Genomic DNA, 25,791 nt, shown 5'->3' with positions numbered 1-25,791 from the left:
AGAGAATCTTTTACCACAAACTAAACAGGCAAAAGGCTTTTCTCCAGTGTGGGTTCTTGTGTGCATGTTCAATTTTTCCTTACGTGTGAATGTTTTACTGCAGACTGAACAGGCAAAAGGTTTTTCTCCAGTATGTGTTCTTGTGTGTATATTCAATTTTTCCTTACGTGTGAATGTTTTACCACAAACTAAGCAGGCAAAAGGTTTCTCTCTAGCATGTATACTTGTGCATGCTGTTAAACTTGCCTTTTCTGCGAAGCTTTCACCGCTAACTGAAAAGGACAAAGGGTTTTCTACATTGTGTGTTCTTTCATGTATATTCAATTTTTCCTTACGCGTGAAACTTTTCCCACAAAATGAACAGGCAAACGTTTTCTGCCCAGTGTGTGTTCCCATGTGTTGAACCAATGTTGAACGGACACTGAAACTTATGCTGCAAATTGAGCAGGCAAAGGGTTTTTCTCCAGTGTGTGTTCGTGTGTGCGCTGCTAAATGAGTCTTTCTCGAGAAGCTTTTACTGCAAACTGAGCAGGCAAAAGGTTTCTCTCCAGTGTGTGTTCTTGTGTGGGCTGCTAAATTTGTCTTTGAACAGAATCTTTTATCACAAACTGAGCAAGCAAAAGGCTTCTCTCCAGCATGTATTCTTGTATGCGTTGTTAAATTTGTCTTTGCATAGAATGTTTTTCCACAAACTAAGCAGGCAAAAGGTTTTTCTTCAGCATGTGATTTTGTGTGTGTTGTTAAATTTGTCTTTTGAGTGAATCTAAGACCACATACTGAGCAGGCAAAAGGCTTCTCTCCAGTGTGTGTTCTTTTGTGAGTTGTTAAATTTGTCTTTTTAGAGAAACATTTACCACAAACCAAGCAGACAAAAGGTTTCTCCCCAGTGTGTGTTCTTTTGTGTGTTCTTAAATCTCCCTTTCTCGAGAATCTTTTATCACAAACTAAGCAGGCAAAAGGCTTCTCTCCAGTGTGTGTTCTACTGTGTGCTATTACCTGTCCTTTTTGGGTGAACCTTTTCCCACAAACTGAGCAGGCAAAAGGTTTTTCGCCTGTGTGCGTTCTTGCGTGCATTTTCAACGATGACTTGTTGAAAAATGTTTTGTCACACTGAGAACATTTCACACGTTTGTTGTCAGTGCGACATGCCATATCACCAAGAGAGTGTTGTTCATCATCATCATCGGTATCAGAAGAGCGTGATGTTATGTTGTCACTATCTGAGACTGAAGCCAAGAAGCTCTTAAATTGGGATCCCTCACAGTGGTCATCATTACCTTCTTCACTCTTTACAATGTCATCGGTCAATAAAAACTTGGTGATATCATCCTCTTGCTCTTCTTCTTTAATGTGTGGGGACTTTGGCTCCTCTTCCAATTTAATGTGGAAAAAGGGCTCCAGTCGCTCTTCCTCTTTCATGGGGTTGGGCTCCTGCGGCGGCCTCTCCATTCTTGAGCACCACTTCTGCTGCTCAGGCCGATGATCTTCACTGATGTTTGCAGGAAACAAGAAGACAAACACACATGGTTTAGCAAAGTCGAGCAGACAACTACTGGCAACCTTGGTTAAGAAGTGTTTTTTAGCCGCTAATTATTTGAGTTATTTTAGTTTTTTTTCCCCTAGACAACAGGACCATTTTAAAAGAGGAAAATTAAACCTTTAATTCAACTTAATTTATTCACTTTAAAAAAATTCCCATACGAATTAATAATGATTTTTACATCAAATCAAGTGTGCCACAGTTACTGTTGACCACCCTTGGTGTTATTACTTTGTACAACCCCTTTCCTCCAACAAAATAGCAACAAATCTACTCCTATAATATTTCACAAATTGGGAGAATACAGAAAGAGGGATCGTTGACAATTCTCTTAGCACTATCTCTGAACTACCAACTAAATGATGCTAATTCTTGGATCCTAATTGATATGAAGGGCTACCAGTGTGAGACGCACTTCTGAAATAACAAAGTTGCTTAAACGACCTATAATATTGTATTGTTAATGTTGTATCCCGAAACCTATTTTTAAACATTGATTGCTGCTCTTTTTACTTTTTTTTCGAGCATATCAGGTTTTAGACGTTTTCATTTATTTTATTTTCAAAGTTATCCTATTGGCTTGCACAATATGCATTTTACAATGAGTTTTAATTTATAGTTGAAGTTTCTGAAAAAAAATCCACCTGTTGCTGAGCCTAACCCTTAATTCATAAATGGTACTAAACACATTATAATTAGTAGTGCCTGTAGTCGTTATATTATTATAAACACTTGATGTGCTAGAGAAAAAAAACGAGGACAAATTCAGAATCAACGGCGAGAAAAATCTCAAAAGGTTTACTTGCATCACTGATTAAAAACAAAAACAAAACTAAACTAAAAACTGTTGACAAGTGTCCATCCATCCATCCATCTTCTACCGCTTATCTGGGGCCGGGTCGCGGGGGCAACAGCTTTAGCAGGAAAGCCCAGACTTCCCTCTCCCTAGCTACTTCTTCCAGCTCTCCCCGGGGGATCCCGAGGCGTTCCCAGGCCAGCTGGGTGACATAGTCACTCCAGCGTGTCCTGGGTCTTCCTCGGGGTCTCCTCCCAGTGGGACATGCCCGGAACACCTCACCAGGGAGGCGCTCAGGAGGCATCCGAATCAGATGCCCAAGCCACCTCATCTGGCTCCTCTCGATGTGGAGGAGAAGCGGCTCGACTCTGAGCCCCTCCCGGATGACCGAGCTTCTCACCTTATCTCTAAGGGAGAGCCCGGACACCCTGCGGAGAAAACTCATTTCGGCCGCTTGTATCCGGGATCTCGTTCTTTCGGTCACGACCCATAGCTCGTGACCATAGATGAGGGTTGGAAGTGTAATTCATGATATTGACTCTAAAATGTTCACATTTTGAATTGATCACTTTGACACCATTCCTCGAGAATCACAATGTCCCGTCAATGTTAAGCTATTTTTTGAACAGGCCTGTGGGCGACTCATGTGGTCCTTGGGGACTACCTGGTGCTCACCAGGGTAAACTCTCCTCCTCGGAATAGAACTTTCAACAGGTGGAAACACACTCGTGTGCCACAGACAAACACTCTAGTCGACGGTATACTTGTCCAGGTAGAGTTGATCGTATGCATAGGCAAAAACATCGCATGTGTCGTTCCAAACAAGCCGGCTCGTTATGGAAAAATGCTACAATGTGATCACGTGGCCAATGTATGACAAACATTAAAGCATCGGGGATAATGTAGAGTGGAATGTAGTGAAAACACCACTGGCAGGGGGATCTAGAAATTTCAGTTCATGCTGACCCACAATTACCTCTTTCTGATCAAAATCGTGTTCAATGTTGGTGACGCCCCATCAGATCCCCAACGTATAGACTAGTGGGTATTAATGTTACAACAGATGGAATGCCGTAGTTTGGATCATTTTGAGAGGAATAAGTATACTAACCTACCCGTGTAACATAAGTTGAGGCTGCTTGAAAGACAGCGACCAGTGGCCGATGTTGGAAAAAAAAAACCTTCCTCCCCGTACGCTTCTTTCACATCTTTTTCACACTAAAATCACAACACTTAACACTCACACTTGATCCCTGCTTAGCTATTCATTGATAACAAACGTATTTCTTGGTTATCTGAGCAAAACTCAACTCAGCTAAGCTAGGTCGAGAAACTAACGTGCTATGAGACGAATTTACACCATCACGAAGATTTTAGTTATTAATGTTTTAATGCAATAAGGTCGTGACAGGCGTACTGCGTCGAGGCTAAAAGACATTCAGTACCAATTCGGGAATCATTATTTAGGTACTTCGTGTGATTAAGTGAAGAAAAAAAAAACGTAATCAATTTAGCGGAAGCGGAAGTACGACTACGGCAAATCCACTTGGTCAAACCTCGTGTATTGTATTATTGCATTGTGTGTGAATGTATTGTCGTTAATGTTGTTACAGCCTAATCGATTTCAACCCCCATACATTAGGCTTGTAACGTTGGGGAGACAAGCACTGTATTCTTTCCTGGTTTGATTTGTAAGGTTCTGTTGCCACCTCGTGTCTAAAACGGTGATGGTTTCATATTTCATTCATTCATATTTCACAATTCTCTTGATCAATTCAACCTATGTAAAATAAAAGCGATCTGCGCGATAATTTGGATTCATAGAGGTGAAATGTGAAGATGAGCTGCCGTGAAGAAACGCCACTCTCCCCTCCACAAATTCAGGCGGACAATAGTAGGAATGCGTACTGAATATCAAATTTTGGTGGGGATTGGTCATAGTTTTGGACATTTAGTGACGTCAATTTTTTGTTACGGCAGAGAAGCAGGCAGCCATGGCTGTTAGCTTCCACTAGCTCTCGTGGCTTGTTGAGGTAGGATTAACTTTCCACAGAAGTTCTGTGCTCACCACTGGCCACGTTCACCACCGCCGGTCAGGCAGCCAGAAGCACCAGCCGGTGCGACTGAGGAGGTCGCGTCCCAGGCACCGTCTCCGGTCATCCCTGTCACGGTCGCACATCATCTATGCAACCATAGCAGGGTGAACACTTTATATTGTATCCACCCAGAGATGCAGCGGTGTTGTAGTGCAAGTTGGCTGGATCAATTTCAGATAAACTGCTGCGATGAAAACAAAGAGACGTGACAGAAACTGCACCTAAGCTGAATGTAGGCTTCATAGGTTGAAGTGGGCCTAAGTCGAGATGTCCTCGGGGCCGCTTGATCCAGCGATTTAGAAAATATTGCCGTTATATTGACAATGATTTTGAATGGACAAATAGTCTGTGGTTCCTCCCGTGACTTCCACCACATGATGGGAGGGGGTTGGTCCATTTTGCTTATTCCCTGGGTTGGTTTTAAAGTCGGGCGGCCTGGTGATACAGTGGTTAGCGCGTCGACCTCACAGTGCAGACATACTGGGCTCGACTCCAGCTCCGGCCTTCCTGTGTGGACTTTGCATGTTCTTCCTGTGCCTACGTGGGTTTTCTCCAGGTACTCCGGTTTCCTCCTACATTCTAAAAACATGCATGGCAGGTTAATGGAACACTCTAAATTGTCCCTTAGTGTGATTGTGAGCCCGGATGGTTGTTCGTCTCTGTGTGTCTTGCGATTGGCTAGCAACCGGTTCAGAGTGTCCCCTGTCTACTGCCCAAAGACAGCTGGGATAGACTCCAGCACCCTCCGCGACCCTTGTGAGGATAAGTGGATCAGAAAATGGATGGATGGTTTTAAAGTCGCAATTTTTGTTGTGCTTTCTCCAAAACAAATGGATATAATTGAAAATGCAAGTTATTATAATTGTCCTGATAAAAAAATACATGAATTGAACTTGTTAGTGAAAAATCGACCATCCTGGCCGGTTGAGTAAGGTTAGGAAACACAAAATGACTGTATTGACATTTCCCAAACGGCTACAATTGGAATCGGAAATCAGTAAATGTGGAATCTAGTTGAACCGTAGCACGCATCCAAAACTAGCTACAGTATTTCCAGAAACATTACGGCCATTTAGAATCTCCTTCCAGCCCCTTTCCTCTCTCACTGAACAGAGCCTACCCGGCTTCCTCACTGTCGCTCTTCGGTTCAGGTACGGTGCACACATCCAGCCAAATGTCATTAAGCACTTGACTAAGCTTAATTGTAGTACCCCAGCAGAAAGCACTCATGCAGTGTACCGAGTTGGAAACGACACTGGCCATGCACGTTAAAAAAATACATGATAAAAACACCAATTTTCCAGTGGTTGAAATGGTGCAAGCCACAGTTTTTTTTCGTTGTTTCCCCCCAAGTTTTGAATATTGTTTGGTAGCCCAAAAAAGTACCTTTATCGGTAATGCGACCCGAGATCTGCAAGTCTCTTTTTGGGGTGGCGCTATCTTGAGTCCACCGTTACGGCCTCACAACACCACCTCGCGGGCCTGGCAGGCGTCTCGATTAGCTGGACATAAATCACCGTAAAAGATGGATAACCAAATCCAGGTATTTTTTTAAAAAAATCAACTTTACGACAGTCCTCTCGCACGTGCGTCTTTTGCGTCCCGTTGACTCAACGCGCAATTGTACTTAAATCGTTGGCCAGCATTCACAAATGAACGAGCACGGCGTCGTTTAGGCCTATTTACGAAAACACTACGCTTGCTACTCATTTGTGAATTGTCTTGCAAGGATGATATGCTTCCGTAGAGTTTAATATTTACGAACTTTCAGTGTTTTTCGCATTTACCAAACTCCGGCGCGTTTGTGGCGCACTATTTCATTGCATACTGTGCTATTGTCGGCTCTCTCGGAGTTTATTCAACACTTTACTATTTACAACGTGACTAAATACTAAGTTGAATGCCCCGCAATGAGTGTTAAACCATGGTAAGCTAATTTAAACTAATTAAGGTGTTAGCTTCATCCTTATTCAGCGTTTTAGTGGCTCATTTAAGAACAGAGGCGATTTCTGTTGCATTTCGTTACTTTTTTTTTTTTTTGCATGTCGTTACTTTTTTTAACTGAACACAATTTGAACCAACTGGGGCACATAGATACTACTGTAGTTAGAAACATCAAATGTTTTGGACCAGAAAAAAAGCTACATTTCGCGGCGTGGTTGCTTCTCTTTACAATTTCTAATCTGCAGAAAACTTTTGCAGACTTGATATATTTTTTAATAACTTAAAATTTGTTGCAGTGATGTAGTGCTAATTCTTTTGTTGTTGTTTTTGCAATATCATAATACCGACAACTAATAATTGTGAGCACTATAAAGGTAATATGAAATTCCCTAACTCAACAAATATTTTTTTTCCTGACAGTTGAAAGGAATATCCAACCAAATATGGTGAGATCCTTCATAATTACATAAGATAATGGCCAAATCAGAATGCCAAATCAACAAAACACTTTATCTGGAGAAAGAAATGGAAGTCCATCTCCAAACCAAAGCTGTCAAGAGCAAGGTTCCCCAATAGACACAACTAGATTCTGATGGTATGATAACTCTGAGCAAAAATATTGTGGTATTACAGTATTAAAATTGTAGCTTTTAAACAGGGGTGTCCATTGCGTCATTTGTCATGTACCAGTAAAGGGTTTTTGGTCTATCGCGTGGCATTAACTCACTCAATGCAGTTCTATGCTATTGATGTAGCTGATCACAATACAGGCATCCAGTTGGCTGCATAACACACGCGTGGCGATGTGACACACCAGAGGAAGTTCAATGATGATTGGGTGACTGCCGCAAGAGACATTAGTTTCTTTAGCGGTGTCAACTCAAGCCAATTGTGTACACTAAGAGCAATATAAATTTTCCCATGACGATAATTGAGAGAAATGCTGTGAATTGAAGGACACGTTGATTATTTATTTGTTTGTTTTGTTATTTATTTCATTGGCACATTGCACATTAATCAACACAAGAATAAACGGTGTAAATGCGCCAGACTTAGCATAAATGCTAGTTTTCAGCTGTAGTCCCAAGGTAGGTTTCTTAACATAAACATAACATCAACAGTGACCATAAAGTAACAAAATAATTTAACACAACACATAACATAAAACCTGGACAGTCATGCAATCTTAGCCACTTTTCCTGCATACGCTTTGTTGTTTTAAGCGGTTGTAGAGAATCAAAGTGTCCTTTCACCAGTGGATCAGAGACGTCACGCTCAAAATGTGCACACGTCTGCCACAAGCAAAGTTTGTAAGTAAACAAGAAGCTGTAGCGTCCATTGACGATGGCCATTCGAGGCTGACTTTATGAGCAGGAGCACCTCAGAGTAGGGCTCCTCCTGTGATCAGATGTCTCAGTGATAGTGGGGACAGTGACGAGGAATACACTTTTAAACCAGGTGAAAATAATTTGTTTCTAAAGTTTCAGCTTGTTTGTGACATTTATGGATGTAGCTCTGTGGACACGTTGAACAGATAAAAATCTCTGCTCTTTTCCAAACATTCCATACATTTTTCGATGTCTTCATTTACATGTAAGTGCCAGACTGTGTAGCAGTGTGCAAAGCGCAACGTTCATCTGTGCCTCAACAAAAACAACTACTTTTGTGAATTCCAAAAGTGATCTGAAGTTACATGCTCTCTAGCCACACTGAAAGTACAGACAAGCTGAGTGGAAGTAAAAAAAAAAAATTGTTGCAGGTTTTGGTTCATTTCTCATGTTTTGTTTCTAATGTGTGTTCTCATAATTCATAGCAGCGTTTTATAATAGCGTAGCAGTTGTAAGAGTTGTAACTCATGAAAAAGCCTTTGTTACATCACTAAAGGAATCTCCACACCTGAGATGGGAACGGATGTTTAAAACAAAAAACAAATGCCTGTTGTTGCGCATTCACCCCTAATGTACCTTTGTATATATTTAGTGCGTGATTCTCAAATGAACACTTTTGATTTACAAAGGAGGTTAATTTTCACTCTGGAGTTTCTTCTTGCTTTCTTCTTAGGTGCTGAATGTTGAGCGTTTGCAGGCACTGGAAACCTGGCTTAAAACAACCAATACAAAGATCACTCAAGTTAATGGCCAGCGGAAATATGGAGGACCACCTGAGGGTGAGAATGGACTCTATACACCTGGGCTGTATGAAATTCTGAATTAAATTGGCAGTGCCCTCTAAATTTCAATTTACTTCTTGAATCTGAATTGGGGTGTCACATTTAGCAAGCTGAGCAGTTTTTTTTACCCTATTTACAACATACATTTCATACAGATATTATTGCAAGGACTTTATGTGCGCAATACTTAAATATAGTGAACTGCACCTATTTTCTCTTTCTCTTCATTGCTTTCAAAGTATGGATGGGGCCAGACCCTGGAATAAAATGTGAGGTTTTCATCAACAACATCCCACAAGATGTCTACGAGGACTTGCTGATTCCTCTCTTCAGCTCGGTGGGGCCACTGTGGGAGTTTCGACTCATGATGAACTTCAGCGGACAAAACCGTGGATTTGCTTATGCCAAATATGGCTCCGCAAATGTGGCTAAAAATGCTATTCGCCAGCTACATGGGCACATGCTTTTGCCAGGTGCACGCTTAAATGTATGCCTTAGCACTGAGAAGAGGGGTGTCAACCTCACAAATTTACCAGCCACCTTCAAGCAAGATGAGCTTCTTAAGGTATTGCAGTTATCTTAACCCCTTTGTGTATTAATATGTACCGTACTGTACATGGCTGGATTGTTGGCACTGGTCGATTAGTGGGCGAAACCTTTTGTGCGTTTGAGTCTCAGCCATTGTCCCAATGCTAGCAACTTCCGGTCTCAAATCTGCAAAATAAACACATTTTAAAAAATAGGTGAGTTGCGTCAGGAAGGGCATTCTGCATAAAAACTGTGTCAAACAAATCATGTGAGTTACTTTCTATACATTCAGATCATTTTATGTAGCCCATGAAACCAAGTCATGTGTGTCAACTTCCAATGATTCTAGCAAAAATGTGTACTCATATTTCAAAATTGTCATATGTAGTAAGTAATAATGTTGCGATATTGCAGTTGGAACGGCTTGAAGAACTTTTGTCCTTGACTTCTGATTTCAAAACTAGTTCTCCATCAATTTGTTGTGATGAGACCATGAATCATGCATATGGTTTCACACTCCTAACGGCCCTCTGTGGGGAAACTGTAACTACAATGTGGCCTGAAACAACAATTTGACACCCCTTGATGGTGATCCCGACGTGGAAGAGCCAATAGACGCAACAAGATGGTTGGATTGTAGGTCTTCAGTTCACGATATGTAAATACAGATGAAAAGAAGCACTTAAAGTCTCTGTAAAGTGAAAATAAAAATGTTAATTTGAATTGATGCACCAGTTAGAAGACTACTGTCAAAAACACACCAAAATCCAAGTGATTGAAAACGTGGCCAAGTCTATAAAATGTGGCTTCAAAATTGTGAAAAATCACGCCGCGCTGATATTGTGGGCATGTCCGTTGAGTGTGCTGAAACCACGCCAAAATCAACTGTCAATAAAATACCACAAATGGAATACCTACATGTCCTCACGTGTTTCAGCCACAAAATTGTATCTACTTAACACTAAAGAGTCTGGGATTTTCTTTCCCCTACTACAAAATCCAATCACAATCCATCGATATGATTGTATGCCCTGCGATTGGCTGGCAACCAGTTCAGGGTTTACCCCGCCTACTGCCCGAAATCAGCTAGGCTAGGCTCCAGCATGTCCGCGACCATCGTGAGGATATATCAGTTCAGATGGATGGATTGTATTGTACTGTATCATCTTTTCTACCATTTTTCTGACTACCAGGTACTTCGCGAAATGGTAGAAGGGGTTGAGAGCCTTTCTCTGAAGCCTGGACCTGAAATAGAGGGTGTGTCAGCCCTAGTCGTCTTCTCATCTCACTATGCGGCTTCTATGGCAAAGAGGGTACTCGTGGAAGGTGAGTGAACTTTTGCAGCTGCAGGGGATGGACATCTAGTTGTGGTCGGACGTTAACTTGGGCTCAACAACTTTTCGCGATAGAAGCGCCATTTGAGCACATTTTCATTCAATTCGAACTCGGAGCACACGTCTATGAGCGCAATGGTGTATTAAGTTGTGAAATCAAGAAACTACAAACAAACGATGGGCTAATTTCCAGGTTTAATTAAGAGAGCAAAACATCCAATTCCTCTGCACTCTGAAGGAAAAAACAGACCACATTATTTTCAACTAAAATATTTGAGGTAGGCCTTAGTCTGTCCCTCATTGTATTTTTTCAAAGAAATGTGCCTTTTTTTTTTTTTTGTATTTGTAATTGTAACCTCATGCAGCTGAAGAATAATCCCAGGGTAAATAAGAAATACAGTCAAACCTCGGTTTTCGAACGTCTCGGTTCTCGAGCAATTCGGTTTTCGACCAAAATTTCGAGTTTTTTATGCCTCGGATGATGAACAAATGTCGGTTCTCGAACAAACTGAGCACACTTGAATGCACCACTTGACTCCTCTCGCCTTCCTTACACGAGGAAGTGACGCTTCCTCGTGTCGTTTTCCATTGTGAGCAGACGTGTTCAATAAACTTTTTTTTTTTTTTTTTAAAGAGCGTGGTTTCGGTTTTCGAACAGCCTTCTGGAACGGATTATGGATGGAACAGGTTTGACTGTACCAGTTTTAATTTTGATTTTCGTTCCACCAATTCCTTATGTGGCGTGCAGTAGATCTGAATATGAAACATAACTATATCACGTGCAATATAAAAATGTGCATCTATTGTCTTAGTAATAGTTATTTCTACAAAATAATAACATGGTTTCTGCTCTTCAGATTCATTGCAAATCGTATCCATATCAAGGTTTTTATGGTGACACAGATATTCCTGCAGGGTTGCAAGCTCTCACATGAGGCATGAATGGTGTTTATTTTTGATGTTGCTCACTATGGAAAAACCCCACTCGTCTGTGGATGCAAAAATTGACAGGACTCCAAATGCCAATCCATGTATTCAACTCAAGTTTGTCCAGTTCAACATGGTATTTAGTGTCACTATTCGGAGCAAGCACGGCACTTCTCACATGCGCCTTCGTCAAGACACATTGTCAAGCTTCTGGCCTGAGACACTCTTCGTCAGCCAGCCGTCAACCACTTCCAGCTCAAGATAGGTCTGACTTAATGCCGCTGCTGTCGTCAAAATCAATAGCGATGGAGCGACATTCAGAAAAGTGATGGGGAAGCTTGATGTTTTATTTTTCCTCCATAAACTCAGAATATTTGCTGAAATGCAGTTTGCTTTGCGATAATGGCACCCTAAACCCAAACAATTTAAATGAACCCAACTAGTTCTGCCTGCAAGAATGGTCAAAAATGCAGCCAACATTATGCCAGAAGCTTGTTGATGGACAATGCATCTATCTAACTGTAACTAACAATGTCTTTTTCATAGGACCTCCCTCCCTCTGCCCTCTTCCTCCTCCTCCACAGTGCTTGGTGAGAAGGAGGGGGAAAAAAAGTTAATTGAAGGCAATTAACTTCAGACGCCCACTTAACTCTGCAAACAGCCAATCATATTGTGCCCTCCTTAGAAGTCCCGTCAAAAAAAAAAAGAAGAAGAGCTCATTACTGCTGACAGACAGCTTTGGTGTTCATTGAAAACGTATTCAAATCGTCAAACCAGTTATCAGCCTACCAGGCCTCCTCTTGGAGTTGTTCACCAAGTGGTGAACCTTCACCCCATCCTTGCTTGTGTAAAGCTGAGCCTTTTGGGGATCCTCCTTTTATACCCTATCATAAGGCTCAGCTGTTTCTAGTTAACCTGTGGAATGTTTCAAATAGGTGTTTGATGAGCATTCCTCAACTTTCCCAGTTGTTTCTTGCCCCTGTCCCAGTTTTTGGGGGAACGTGCTGTTCCAGGTTTAAAATTCAAAATGAGATGAAGCAGTTCAGATAATGAATGGATGGATGGAATATTATGGAAAATACAATATGTGGTTGTCTACTTTAATGCCGTGAATCTACTATTTTATCAACCGGTCAGCAATATCGGAATCATCGTCTCTTTTCTCCCACTGTCAGCAACGCTGATAATGAAATAATTGAACCCCTTTATTTTATCTTCTATTCATGCTTTGTTAAATCTAACATACTAATGTGCATGTTTTTGTCACTAGGATTCCTGAGGTGCTTTGGCATACGCATCTCAGTCCAGTGGCAGTACCCAATAAAGGTGAAAGATGAATTGCACCTTCCTCAGAAATATCAATCCTTCAAGGTTTCAACCCCGAAGCTTCCATCCAACATGGCGAACGTCTCAAAGATTTTAGCCCAGCCTCCTCCTACTCCACAAAACCCCTCATTGATTCCCGCTGATTTCTGCAGAGCTGTGGGAGGACCCGTTGCCCCTAAGTCAACCTCTCATGAGCATCTGTCTCCAGCATTGTCAGCCTCTCCAGCGACTTTCCTTCGAAAGTGTTGTGAAATGAGTGGAATTGGTCTGCCACAATTTGAGTTTTTCTGCAGCGGTGATGGACCTGATGAATTCCTCCATTTAACCTTTATGGTGAGTATCCTTGGCCTGGGAGTCTTCCCAGGGAAAGTTCGAATATTGCCAGGACCCACTGCCACAACCACAATCGAGAGAGCTCGAGAGGCTGTAGCTCAGCAGCTTCTGAAGTCTGTGATTGGTCTGAAGGTCTTCCTTCGCTGAATCTGTTTGGAGCCTACCCTGCCCTTGTTCTCGTTTGTTCATGCTGTGTGATTTTCTTAAAAGAGGTATGTAATGTTGATTGTGGTTTGTTACCCTGTGCATGTTTATGATTATTATTATTTCCGAGTTTTAATGGAATAATTTCACTTGGTTGAACTTGTTTTATACTTGCACGTGTTTTATTGCTTGACTTGTTTCTGTATAAATGTGAAAAGAAAATGGATTGGTGGCATCTTTGTTAAAACATACATGCAAATCATTCTTCCCTGAATTAGTAATATACGCACTCACACAGTATCTCAATGAAGAAAAGCATAATTAATACCTCTTTATGTCTGTATAAACCACTCTTGGAGCAGCGGTGTTCGAACTCGGGCATCACGGGCCGATGTCCTGGCTGTTTTTCATCTCTCCCTGTCACAACACACCTGATTTAAATGATCAGGATCATTAACCTGTTTCTTCAGAGCTTGTTGATGAGCTGATCCTTTGAATTAGCAGGGAGAGATGGAAAACAGGCAGCACATCACCCCTGACTTTGAGGCTTCTCCAGTTGCTTAGCTTAGCTGACTAGACACGAACAAAGACTCGTTTATTATAAACAAATTGCAAACTCAACTGTATTTATAGCGCTCTTTAAAACAACCACCGCTGGGTACAAAGTGCTGCACATGGAGCAAATATCATATATACAACAATAAACAAATTAATAACGAAGACAGTAGAAAGCACAAAACAGTACAATTAAGATCAAGTCTGAGCCATGCTGAGTGAAAAGCCAAAGAATACAAATGAAGAGAACAGCTGTTTTAAGTACCTTCAGAGTAGGGTTTTCAAAAACAGCTATTGTTTCAAAGTAGTGTTTTCAAAAAGAACTGGTTTCAAAGTAGGGTTTTAAACGAGAGCGACTATAGTAATAACAATAATAATACAGTACATGGCTTTAACCCTGGAGAACCCAAGAACCTTTTCTTCTTTGGAAAATGATGAATTATACATTAAATGACTGCTATATGTTCACTGAACACCAAAATATATGTTATTTCAAATATTCAATGCTTTAATCCTAATTTAGGATTAGGGCCAAATCTGACCCTTTGGGATTTAAGGGCAGCATTTGAGTAGCAAAATTTATAGGGGGCAAATTTGACCCCGCGGGTTCTTCCAGGGTTAAATTTGCCCCACAGGGATAAATAAAAGGTTTTCTGAATCTGAATCTGAAATTGTATAGTTACTAGGGCGGCTCCAGCTACTGCAGACAAATTCATTGTGTGTTTCAATTTACTTTCACAATAAAGATTGAAAAAAAAAGAATAAAAATAAACTGTCGATAATTTAGTCGTTCCGTTAAGTGAACCTCTGTTAGCGAACGGTAACATAAACATTGACAGTTTAAACATGTAATGACAAATGCCGGCCAGCGGGAGTCACTAATGCAACAACTGTTGTCTCCTTGAAGTGCTGTAACAGCAAAGTAAGCGAGACGGCGTGTTGATACTGTTTTGAAATTGCATTCGTGTCTGCAGTGAGCGTAGTTTTCTGCCATGGAACAGAGTACTTTTAAGTCACTTGTTTTGTGTGTGTACTGTGTGCGTTTAAACCCGAAAATTACTCGGAAAGTTTAGCGTGGTTGCTGCGCACAAAGGGACGCGAAATTTCTCGTCTTAGCTATTTATTTTGAACACTTCCAAATGAATTTACTATTCAAAATTTGATTTTGACCTTATTTGCTCAGGGATTTTTTTTCCTGTCTACGTTTGAACATTTAACGCTTTACCGACCCCGGCAAGAAGTTTGTCCAAGTGAGCTTGTTGTACAACTTCCGCTGCACATTCACTTCCGTGTTCGTTATGGCTAGCCGCACACACTTCACGAAATAATTATTCCCAAAATATTACAGAACCTCTCGAAACTTGAACGCAGATCGCCATATTACCGCTTCACTGGAGTAAAACATCTTCCATTAAATCACCGAGTTCGGGTAAACTCGTCTCGGTGCACGTTGTGAAAGCTTCTTGAGCTAACCTAACCTTTGCCGGCCGCTCACAAAGAGACACGTTTGATAGCAATACATCCTGTGCTAAAAACTGATCCGGTGTGTGTAAATCGTTGAGAATGTGTGCAAAAACCGTAAAAGAAGAGGAACTTTGTTGGGCAAAAGAAAACGAGCCCCAACGTCAACTACTGGACGGCTTTTTCAACAAGCCTCAAAATGTGTTACACAGAGCAGGTTGGTTCACTTCTTATCCTTGTTTAGCAACTAAACACTTTATTCAAAACTGCATTTGTGTATAATCCATGTCCCACGTAGTCATATTACAACATTTAAAGTTGTTAATATAATACGAGTGAGCCTGAATATGTGTGAAATTACACAAAACCTTCGATTATCCCCTCAAATCAGTTTGTCAAGACTTGCTCAAAAAACAATGAATGAAAAGAGAAAATTATTTTGTACCAATTTCCCGCTATGGCCTTTAAACAGTGAGACTTGTACAGTGACATGACAGAAGTGAAAGAAAAAAAAACAGCCATACCATCTTAACTTTATTTGAGGATAATCAGAAGCACTGTAAATGACGGAAGATGTTTGCTGACACAATATCGTGCTCATAAGACATATTCTGGGGGTATGAAAATTTATGAGCGCACTAGTATATATATCACCATTGTATGAAATATACATCATACAATACAATACAATACATTATATTGAATCAATTAAAAGTGGAATAATAATAATAATGTGTATGTTGTCAGTTTTGAAAAGAAGAAAAGAACTATTGAAAAGAAAATATAAAAAAGTGTTCAGTCTTTCTGGTGGCACGTGTTTGTTTTGGCAGAGACACAAATGCTTCAAATGTCCAGAATGTTCCTGAGGCAATGAGAGGGTTTTGCATCTCTGGTAATAGTGTCTGAGCAAATGTCTTATTTTGAGTGAACGCAAAAGATAATCTGTCTGCTTTCATGGGTGTCTACAGAAATCAGAGAATACTTTTGAGAGGCTGATATCAAAGGATTTAGACATCTTTTCAGTTAAATAATAGCTGTAAGTGATGAATTGGTTATCAACGTAGTTGTCATTTCATTTAAATCGATTAGTTGCTCATGAGTCGATTATCTTTGACACCTCGAGACTATGTAAAATGTGAGGGATACTTTCAAGTTCCATCAAGCGACAAGCAGCTAGCTGTACATCTGACGGAGTCATCATCAGAGCAAAATTAGCTGGTCAAGCCAAGGAGGGTGCACCCTGCCATCGTGCCTGCTGCTGTTAGAGCTGGCCTGATGTTGTGAGGCTAATCTGCAGATCCTACAAGTTTATATGCATATTTTTAAAAGGATTTGTCACAGTTTTGGAAACTTGGAAGACTTCAGATGCAGTACTTAATGAGGGGTAGCTCCCTCAGCATTGGCCAGAAAGTGATCAGTTATGAAGTTACGTATGTTCCCTTTCGTCATCTGATTTTGGTGCCAGATGACACTGTTATTTTCCTGGCATCCCAAGAATTCTGCTATGCTAGCCTTTTGGAATAACTTCCGGCTGTATGTGTTCTCTGCATGTTTTTTTGTGTTTTTTTTTTGCAAAGAATCACTGACATACATTTGCACAAATAACTTGATATACATGTAAAATAATATAAAGATCAAATGATGTGTACTTCATGGTATTGGTTTCCTTGCTTGTTATACAAAGAATAACACCTTATCCTCCTGAATGTTGCTGAATTTGATTTTATTTAAATTACTTAACTTAAGGCAAGCGCCTTTGAAAGGAACATAAATGAGTGATTCTCAAACATAATTAAGAATGTTCCTGTTAATACATAACAGTCACAGCTTGACGTTGTCAAACCACACGTGTTTGTCTTGTTGTGTCTTGCAGAAGTCAGTGAAGAATGTCTTCATCCTGACCAGCAGGAGCCCGAGCGCCTTAACTGTAAAAAGGAAGAGGAGCCAGAGCACCTCCACATTAAAGAGGAAGAGTTGGAGACTGATATCACCAATCCGCCGTTGGCTGGTGTTGTCCTGAAAGGTGAAGATGAAGAAGACAATTGTCAAAGTGTTGAGAAGAGAGGGGCTGAGCCTCCGAGCAGTAGCTCAAGTCAACACATGACAACGGAAGGCGAGAGAGACATCTGTGGAGCATCACAATCAGGGAGCCTCTTAGCTCCACTTTCAGATAGTGATGACATATCATCACATTCTCCCAACACTGAGGATGATGATGATGATGATGATGATGGACACTCTAAAAGTGATATGACAGGTCACACTGACAACAAACACAGAGAATGTTCTCAGTGTGACAAAACTTTTTTCAACAGGTCGTCATTGAAAAGACACATGAGAACACACACTGGGGAAAAACCTTTCTCCTGCTCAGTGTGTGGCCTGATAGTAAACCAAAAGTGTAGTTTAACAACTCACATGAGAACGCACACTGGGGAGAAACCCTTTGCCTGCTCATTTTGTGGTCAAAAATTCTCTGAAAAGGGAAATTTGATAAAACACACCAGAACACACACTGGAGAAAAACCTTTTACCTGTTCAATTTGCAGTAAAAGCTTTACTGAAAAGGCCAGTTTAATAAGCCACACAAGAACACACACTGGAGAGAAACCTTTTTCCTGCTCATTTTGTGGTCAAAGATTCTCCGAAAAGGGAAACTTAAGAACACACACAAGAACACATACTGGCGAGACCCCATTTGCTTGCTCAGTTTGTGGGCAAAGATTTGCTTGGAAGGGACTTCTGAATGCACACATAAGAACACACACTGGGGAGAAACCTTACTCGTGCTCAGTGTGTGGTCAAAAATTCTCTGCAAAGGGAAACTTAAGGATACACACAAGAACACACACAGGTGAGAAACCTTTTGCCTGCACAGTTTGTGACCAAAAATTCTCAGTGAAGGCGACTTTAAGAACACACATAAGGACGCACACAGGTGAGAAACCTTTTACCTGCACAGTGTGTGGTAAGAGCTTCTCTGTCAAGGGAAGTTTAATAAGCCACACAAGAACACATACTGGGGAGAAACCTTTTGCCTGTTCAACTTGTGGTAAAATTTTCACGCAGAAGGTACATTTAACAAGACACGTAAGGACACACACAGGAGAGAAATCAGGTAGTGGTTCCGCCTGCAATTTAAGTTCAGGAGTGAAAGATCTTCGTCCTGAGCAGCCGGAGTCGACCCCCAACATTAAAAATGAAGAAGTGTGCCCAGAGCCCTCCCTCATTAAAGAGGAAGAAGAGGAGGAGGATATCACTAAATTTCCATTGACTGTTGTCACTGTGAAGAGTGAAGACGGTTGATGAGAAAGTGAGGAGAACAGAGGAGCTGAGCCTCCAAGTACCAGCTCACGTCAATACATGACAACAGAAGGTGATGCGGACCATCATGGGGAAGTCAAAAGCGGGCAGCCTCTTCGCTCCGCTATCATGAAGTGACGAAACGATGTCACGCACCACTCACACTGATAATTATAAAGAATCAAAAGGACATTAGATGTCCCATTGATACCAAACCCTGTTCTCTTTGAAAGCACTGAAAAAAAAAACATTTCCTCTGCAGGCGTTCCACTCATTTGTTTTGATATGCAGTATACGCCAATGTATTTTTTAAATGTAATTTGAATGTATTTGATTTTTTTATTGTTTTAATTTGTATTTAATGTCGAATGTTGCAACTTTGTGATTTATACAATGGTGCCTTGACGTTCATCACCCCTCACAAACAACAAAACAATTGACGTGCTTTCAATTAAAGCAAAAATTGCTGTGTTATAAAACATTACAATGAGAATATAACCAAACATCATAGAAGGCAATTTTGAAGAAATTAAAAAAAAAATTTTTTTTAATTGTAATTAAGCCGAAAGCCTCACCAACACACACTTTGTATTTGTTGATGGCTAACAGGAACTGGAGTCAATTGGATTGGCCCTGCACCACGCGGTTAATTCAGCGTCAATGTCTGCCTTATGCTGCTTCTGAATGTTCCTTCTGTAGTTTGTGTGTTTGATTGTCTGATAGAGAAATCTATGAACAAAATTGTATCATGTTTAAAGTTTCGGTTAATTTGGGCATGTCTGGACATGCTCAGCGCAGAGGTGTCGGCCGTTTGGGCGGAGGGCCTTTTCTTGAGTAATCACGTCAAAACAAGGGGGGCGAATGCTAGATTCAATCACAGAGTGGGAATAAACAAATTGGGAACAAAGAGTTGTTGAATACCAAAAGACAGTTTGGGAACAGCTGTCGCGCCCAGGTGGACATGAGTCATCAGCAAAGTCTGTGACTTGTGTATTCAGGTAGATCAGATCACTACCGAGAGGCCGGACCGGGGGGCGCGGTATGCAAATCTCGGGGGCAGTGTCTTTCTTGTATTTTGCAATAAAAGTTCGAACCGGCGGAGAGGGAGCCGAGTGTGTATCATCGGAGCAACTACCGTCGTTCGCTCTCAGAGATCCGCTCCCGCCGATATTGAAGACAATTTTCCTGTGTGCCGAGTCATTTCTTTAACTTTGTCCGAGAAAATCTCTGACACTGTCCTATTCAATAAATAGCTCAAAAGTGCATCATGACTGTGGCTGACAACTGCACAAGTTCTCACCTTCTATGATGTCACTAGATCCACTGCTGTGTCAGCTGACGCGAGCGGCTATGGCCTGGGGATTGTGTTCCTCCAGCTTTATGGAGGAGAATGGAAGGCAGTAGCCGACTGCACCAGGTGTCTCGCAGAAGCTGAAACACACCCTGCGCAGATCGAGAAGGAATGCCTGGCCAGCGTATGGGCATGTGAGAAATTTGAAAACTACCTGTGTGGTTTGGATCAGTTTAGGCTTGATACCGACCACAAGCCATTGGTACCACTTGCCAACAGCCAGGGCCTAGGCAACGTTCCGTTGAGATGTCAACGCCTATTGATGAGACTCCTGAAGTACAACGCAAAAGCAGAATACAGTATGTGCCTGGGAAGACATTAATTGTAGCAGACACCCTGTCTTGTAACCTTCAAGGGCATTTAATGGACAGAGTGGACACACATGAAGATGTGGCCTGCTACGTAGTGTTGCATGGTGTCCTCAGCAAAGATGTAGAACATCAGAATGGCAACAGCAACTGACAGTGAAGTGAACTATGGGAGGTAGCCAAATTCATTTGGTCACGCTGGCCGGAGTGTAGCAAGAAAGTTCGGCTACACATTAAAGACTATGCAAAAGTGAAAAACGAGCTATCAGAAGCTGATGGAATCATAATGAGAGGAACCAGAATTGTAGTTCAGACGAAAATGAGAGCAGAGATCTTGCAAAAGGTACATGATGGACACCAGGGCTCACAAAGTGCAGAGACATGGCCAAAGCATCTGTATGGTAGCCTGGGCTGTCTGTGGAACTCAAGACCATTGTGGAGTTGTGCCAGATCTGTCTGGAGATGAAGTTTAGGCCAAAACAAGGAACCCCTTATCTCCACAGTGCTGCCTACATGAAAAGGGATTGGTCTTGATCAGCCCTGTGGGACTGCTAATTGGGTAGGAAGATAAAAACAACGCTGCCTGTATTATAGACATACCTACAACCCAGATGGCCCAACAGACCATCAAACAAAAGGACGCTCAGGAGAAGGCAAAACAAAGTTGTTGACTTCAATCATCGACCTGGGGTCAGACACCTACCTGTTCGTCATCCAGGAGACACAGTCAACACTAAATTGGACCACGAGAATGCTTGGAAGTCACCAAGAGTCATCCTGAGGAAGGTCACGCCAAGATCTTACCTTGTTGACATGGAAGGTCGGACAGTATAGCGCCGTAATAGATTCTATCTCCAAGCAGGACCAACTCCTCCACCATTAATGATTGTCCACCCTGTGTGACCACGAGTGTCACCACCCCAGAGACACTTCCCTCTAAACCAGTGTTTCTCAAATAGTGGGGCGCGCCCCCCTGGGGGGGGGGGCGCGTTTGACCTCAGGGAACATGCTTTTTAATTTTTTTACTGTCTGAAAATAACTTGCAGTTGCACCTCCACTACGTTAGAAGGCAGTAGCGCTCTCATTGGCAGAGTTTGCGCAGGGAGCATTCTCAGGGAGGAAATATGACGAAGCGTATGTAGAGCTTGGCTTCAACGTGCCTGCGGTGGCAGACGAGGGAAGATCGATGTGCTTACTTTGTCTAAAAATTTTGGTAGCGGACAGAATAAAGCCAAATAAATTAAGGCGTCACTTAAAGACATTACACCCCAATCACGCTGATAAACTGCTTGAGTTTTTTTCAGCGAAAACGTGCCGAATATTGCCAACAATCCTGCCGCTTTGTGACTGCTACTTCAGTATAATAATACAGGTCCCGGCTACACATTGAGCAGGAGCCGAGAGTTGCTGTGTCCTGCTTCAAACCTCGCTTCGAAAAGCTGTGCATTGCAAAATGTGCTCATTGTAGCCATTAATCCAGACATCATCTTTGAGTTTAAAAAAAAGCACAAATTCTTTTATATATTTTTGTTTTGCAGGTTAAAGTTTTTTTTAGTATTGTGCTCCTCAGATAATGTTGGTGATTAGTTTGAATGCATTATTAGTTATTGAGTTTCTGTCATTTTATTTTTCAGTATCGTATGGTTTGACATGGTCAGTCAAAAAATATTTACTGTTAAATTAAGGATTTAATGTTACTTTTGAATTTCAGATACACTTTAAATCTTTTCTGTTCCAGTTACTAAAGCTATTCTTTGTTGTAAGTTGGTCCATAAAGTTGGTCCATATTTCTTTCTTTTTTTATTCTCATATACGTTAATAAGGATACAGTGTTATGCAAAGGTGTATAGACAATTTTATAGACAAATGATACTATTTATAGCTGTGCGGGGGCGCGAGATGTTTTCCTCTTCCTTGGGGGGGCATGACAGAAAATAATAGAGAACCACTGCTCTAAACCAAGTGAAGTCATGAACCCAAGACACAGTCGCACAACGCAACAGACTCTCACAAGATCTGGACGTGTCAGTAAACCTGTCATGAAACTTGACTTGTAGGCATCAGGCATTTCTGACCCTGAGGCGCAAGGAAACACCTAACAATGGCCTTGGGGGTGGGGCATTTCAAAGGGCGTTGTGATTCAAATGCTAATTTATATGTGTTAAGGCCATATCTAAATGCTGATATAAAGTTGAGCAATATTTGCAGGATGTTGTTTCATGCATAATTCATGTTGGAAAGGAGAGCTATCCAAGAGGGATCACTGATTTCAGTTTAAAAGGCCCAAAGAATGTTTCCATGTTTATTGCTGTACAGAGAGGCAAATTAATATTTTGAAACAACCGCTGTTCCTGTTTTTTTTCTCTTTACTTTTGTGATATTTAGTTAATGAGATGAACATGAAAATGGGGGGATGTCACAAATGCAAATATAAGAAAACTTTTCTGCTTTGGCTCTCGGCAAAAGCTTTTTATTTCTGAATAACAGTGGCCTCCCTCCTAGCTTCAAAACAATTTAACTTTCCTCAAGTGACAGAAAAGCATGAATACATAGAAGATACTGGTACCTAAAAAAATACACACAAGCAATACATTCCAAAAAGATTTTATTATACCCTTGACGTCGAGAAATTATTTGGTTATACTTTGTCTATAATTCACAGTCATTCTCAAGACACATAACAGATATAACAATTCGATTAGCAAGTTGGTGGTTGTTAAGGGAGGGTTACAGTAAATATTATTTGCTCTTAATGATTCCAATTTTCACATCTAGCCTCATAGTTGTGGCACATTCAATACATCTTTTTATGCTTTAATCAAAGAAATACCGCTACACATTGCCTAAAAAAAAACGCAAGCTTAACCGATTTGCCCTCAGATGTCACCAACAGTGTGCGCAGATGCACCGAAGAACATTTCCATTTACACCGCTTGCAGTTGTCTGTGGAGACAGGTCATAATTGTAACGTTTCTTAACAACAGGGGATGAGAAGAAGGTTCAGGGAACAGCGAGAAGGGGTTCCTCAAGAGGGGTAAGGGGTAATAGTACTGCCATACATCTTGCAAACTGCTTGAAATGAAGAGCGGTTCAGAAATGGAGTTTGAGGCGGTGAAAGTGTGTGTGTGTGTGTGTGTGTGTGTGTGTGTGTGTGTGTGTGTATATATATATATATATATATATATATATATATATATATATATATATATATATATATATATATATACACGGTATATATATATATATATATATACGCTTCAGCATCAGTGATCCTTGAGATGCTTGGCTATAAGAGCAACCATGGAAGCCATGAGATACATTACCCACCATGGAAAAGACGGTTGGAGGCTAAGATCAAGGCGGCTCGGAAAGATGTGAGTCAATTGACTGAGGCCCAGAGAGGTGTGATGAAAAGGCCGATACCCGAGAGGTACATCCAGATGACCATACCTGAAGCACTCGAAACTGCCAAACAAAGGCTCCAAGCCTTGTCCAGCCGCCTAAAGCGATACACGAAAGAGAATGAGGCCAGACGAATAAACAGGCTGTTCGCAACACAACCTGCGAAAGTGTACGCTCAGTGGCAGGGTCCTAACAACAGAGCTGACCCACCAGGACTGGAAACTGAAAGGTACTGGAAAGGCATATGGGAGAAGGAGGTTGCACATAACAGCAGTGCACAATGGCTGGTGACCCTGAGAGAGGAGCACAGCAGCCTCCCTGAACAGAACCCAGTTACCATAACAGTGGCAGACATACAGGAAAGAGTCTCAGATATGAAGAACTGGACAGCACCAGGCCCGGACATGGTCCACACCTACTGGCTAAAGAAACTCACAGCACTCCATGAGCGCCTAGCAGCACAAATGAACCAGCTGCTGAGGGATGGGACTCACCCAGGATGGCTAACGGAAGGGCGAACGATCCTGATCATGAAGGATCCCTCAAAGGGTGCAGTCCCATCCAACTATCGGCCAATAACCTGTCTCTCCACAACATGGAAGCTCATGTCAGGCATCATTGCGGCTAAGATAAGTGGACACATGGATCAATACATGAGCGAAGCACAGAAGGGCATTGGTAGAGATACCAGAGGAGCCAAACATCAGCTCCTGGTTGACAGAACAGTCGCACAAGACTGCAGGTCCCGACGTACCAACCTGTGCACAGCCTGGATTGATTACAAGAAAGCCTATGACTCGATGCCACATACATGGATCACTGAATGCTTGGAGTTGTATAAGGTGAACAGGACCCTAAGAGCCTTCGTTGCGAACTCGATGAGGATGTGGAAAACCACACTTGAAGCCAATGGCAAGCCACTTACCCAAGTGTCCATCAAATGTGGCATATACCAAGGTGATGCACTCTCCCCACTGCTGTTCTGCATAGGACTGAACCCCCTAAGCCAAGTAATCACCAAGACAGGCTATGGATACCGCCTCAGAAATGGAGCTACAATCAGTCACCTCCTCTACATGGATGACATAAAGCTGTATGCTAAGAGCGAAAGGGACATAGACTCCCTGATCCACACAACCAGGATCTACAGCAGCGACATCGGGATGTCATTCGGGCTTGAGAAATGTAGTCGGATGGTGACTAAGAGAGGAAAGGTAGTCCGCACTGAAGGGGTCTCACTCCCTGAAGGAACAATAGCAGACATTGAGGACAGCTACAAGTACCTCGGTATACCACAAGCCAATGGCAACCTCGAACTGGCAACAAGGAAAGCGGCTACGGCCAAATACCTCCAGCGAGTGAGGCAAGTCCTAAGAAGCCAGCTCAATGGCAAGAATAAGACCCGGGCAATAAACAGCTATGCCCTGCCAGTGATCAGATACCCTGCAGGAATAATAAGGTGGCCAAAGGAAGAGATTCAGACCACAGACGTTAAGACCCGAAAGCTCCTAACCATGCACGGGGGGTTCCATCCCAAATCCAGCACCCTGAGACTGTACGCAAGCCGAAAGGAAGGAGGGGGACTAGTGAGTGTGAGAGCCACTGTCCAGGATGAAACATCCAAGCTCCATGAATACATCAAGGAGAAGGCTCCAACGGATGACGTACTCAGAGAATGCCTCAGACAATGGGGAACAGAAGATGAGGCGCTGGAAGAGGGACCATCATGGGAGGACAAGCCCCTACACGGGATGTACCACCGGACCATAACTGAAGTGGCCGATCTCAAGAAGTCCTATCAGTGGCTAGAGAGGGCTGGCATGAAGGACAGCACAGAGGCACTCATCCTGGCTGCTCAAGAGCAGGCCCTGAGCACCAGAGCCATTGAGGCCCAGATATACCACACCAGACAAGACCCAAGGTGTAGGTTGTGCAAAGAGGCACCTGAGACGATCCAACACATAACTGCAGGGTGTAAGATGCTGGCAGGGAAAGCCTACATGGAACGCCATAACCAGGTGGCTGGCATAGTCTACCGAAACATCTGTGCGGAGTATGGACTGGACACCCCAAGGTCAAAATGGGAAACACCTCCAAAGGTGGTGGAGAATGACAGAGCGAAGATCCTGTGGGACTTCCAGATCCAGACTGACAAGATGGTAATGGCGAACCAACCAGATATCGTGATCATAAATAAAGGGCAGAGGAAAGCCGTTGTAGTGGATGTAGCGGTCCCAAGTGATGGAAACATCAGAAAGAAGGAACACAATCAC

The 25,791-nt window shown here is 42.0% G+C and overlaps 1 protein-coding gene and 2 pseudogenes across 3 annotated transcripts; 2 read left to right on the top strand and 1 right to left on the bottom strand.

Moving 5' to 3' along the window:
* Positions 1-350: 350 nt before the first annotated feature.
* LOC147207431 (uncharacterized) lies at positions 351-3,846 on the bottom strand (annotated as a pseudogene). Its single transcript, XR_015100409.1, has 2 exons — positions 3,452-3,846; positions 351-1,489 (listed from the first exon to the last, which is right to left on the bottom strand). The product of XR_015100409.1 is annotated as an uncharacterized LOC147207431 (transcript).
* A 2,111-nt stretch (positions 3,847-5,957) lies between these two features.
* Positions 5,958-13,175, top strand: dnd1 (DND microRNA-mediated repression inhibitor 1). The gene is made up of 5 exons (XM_086106653.1): positions 5,958-5,975; positions 8,438-8,543; positions 8,786-9,111; positions 10,268-10,400; positions 12,606-13,175. The coding sequence occupies exons 1-5, from the start codon at positions 5,958-5,960 to the stop codon at positions 13,139-13,141; spliced, it is 1,119 nt and encodes a 372-aa protein (XP_085962779.1). The 3' UTR covers positions 13,142-13,175.
* A 1,815-nt stretch (positions 13,176-14,990) lies between these two features.
* On the top strand, positions 14,991-19,720 carry LOC147207429 (uncharacterized; annotated as a pseudogene). The gene is made up of 2 exons (XR_015100406.1): positions 14,991-15,371; positions 17,028-19,720. The product of XR_015100406.1 is annotated as an uncharacterized LOC147207429 (transcript).
* Positions 19,721-25,791: the final 6,071 nt, after the last annotated feature.

Source organism: Hippocampus guttulatus, chromosome 3 (assembly GCF_054856545.1).
Source record: "Hippocampus guttulatus isolate MCC_2025c chromosome 3, RoL_Hgut_1.0, whole genome shotgun sequence".
NCBI classification, from domain to species: Eukaryota; Metazoa; Chordata; class Actinopteri; order Syngnathiformes; family Syngnathidae; genus Hippocampus; species Hippocampus guttulatus.
Note: the sequence above shows the minus strand (reverse complement) of the source record. Positions and strands in the feature narration are given on the sequence as shown.

Bases quoted from the DNA above. Each gene is read 5' to 3' on its own strand.
- dnd1 (XM_086106653.1), top strand. The intron at 8,544-8,785 runs GTGAGAATGGAC...TTGCTTTCAAAG, and splicing joins ATATGGAGGACCACCTGAGG to TATGGATGGGGCCAGACCCT. The intron at 10,401-12,605 runs GTGAGTGAACTT...TTTTGTCACTAG, and splicing joins AAAGAGGGTACTCGTGGAAG to GATTCCTGAGGTGCTTTGGC.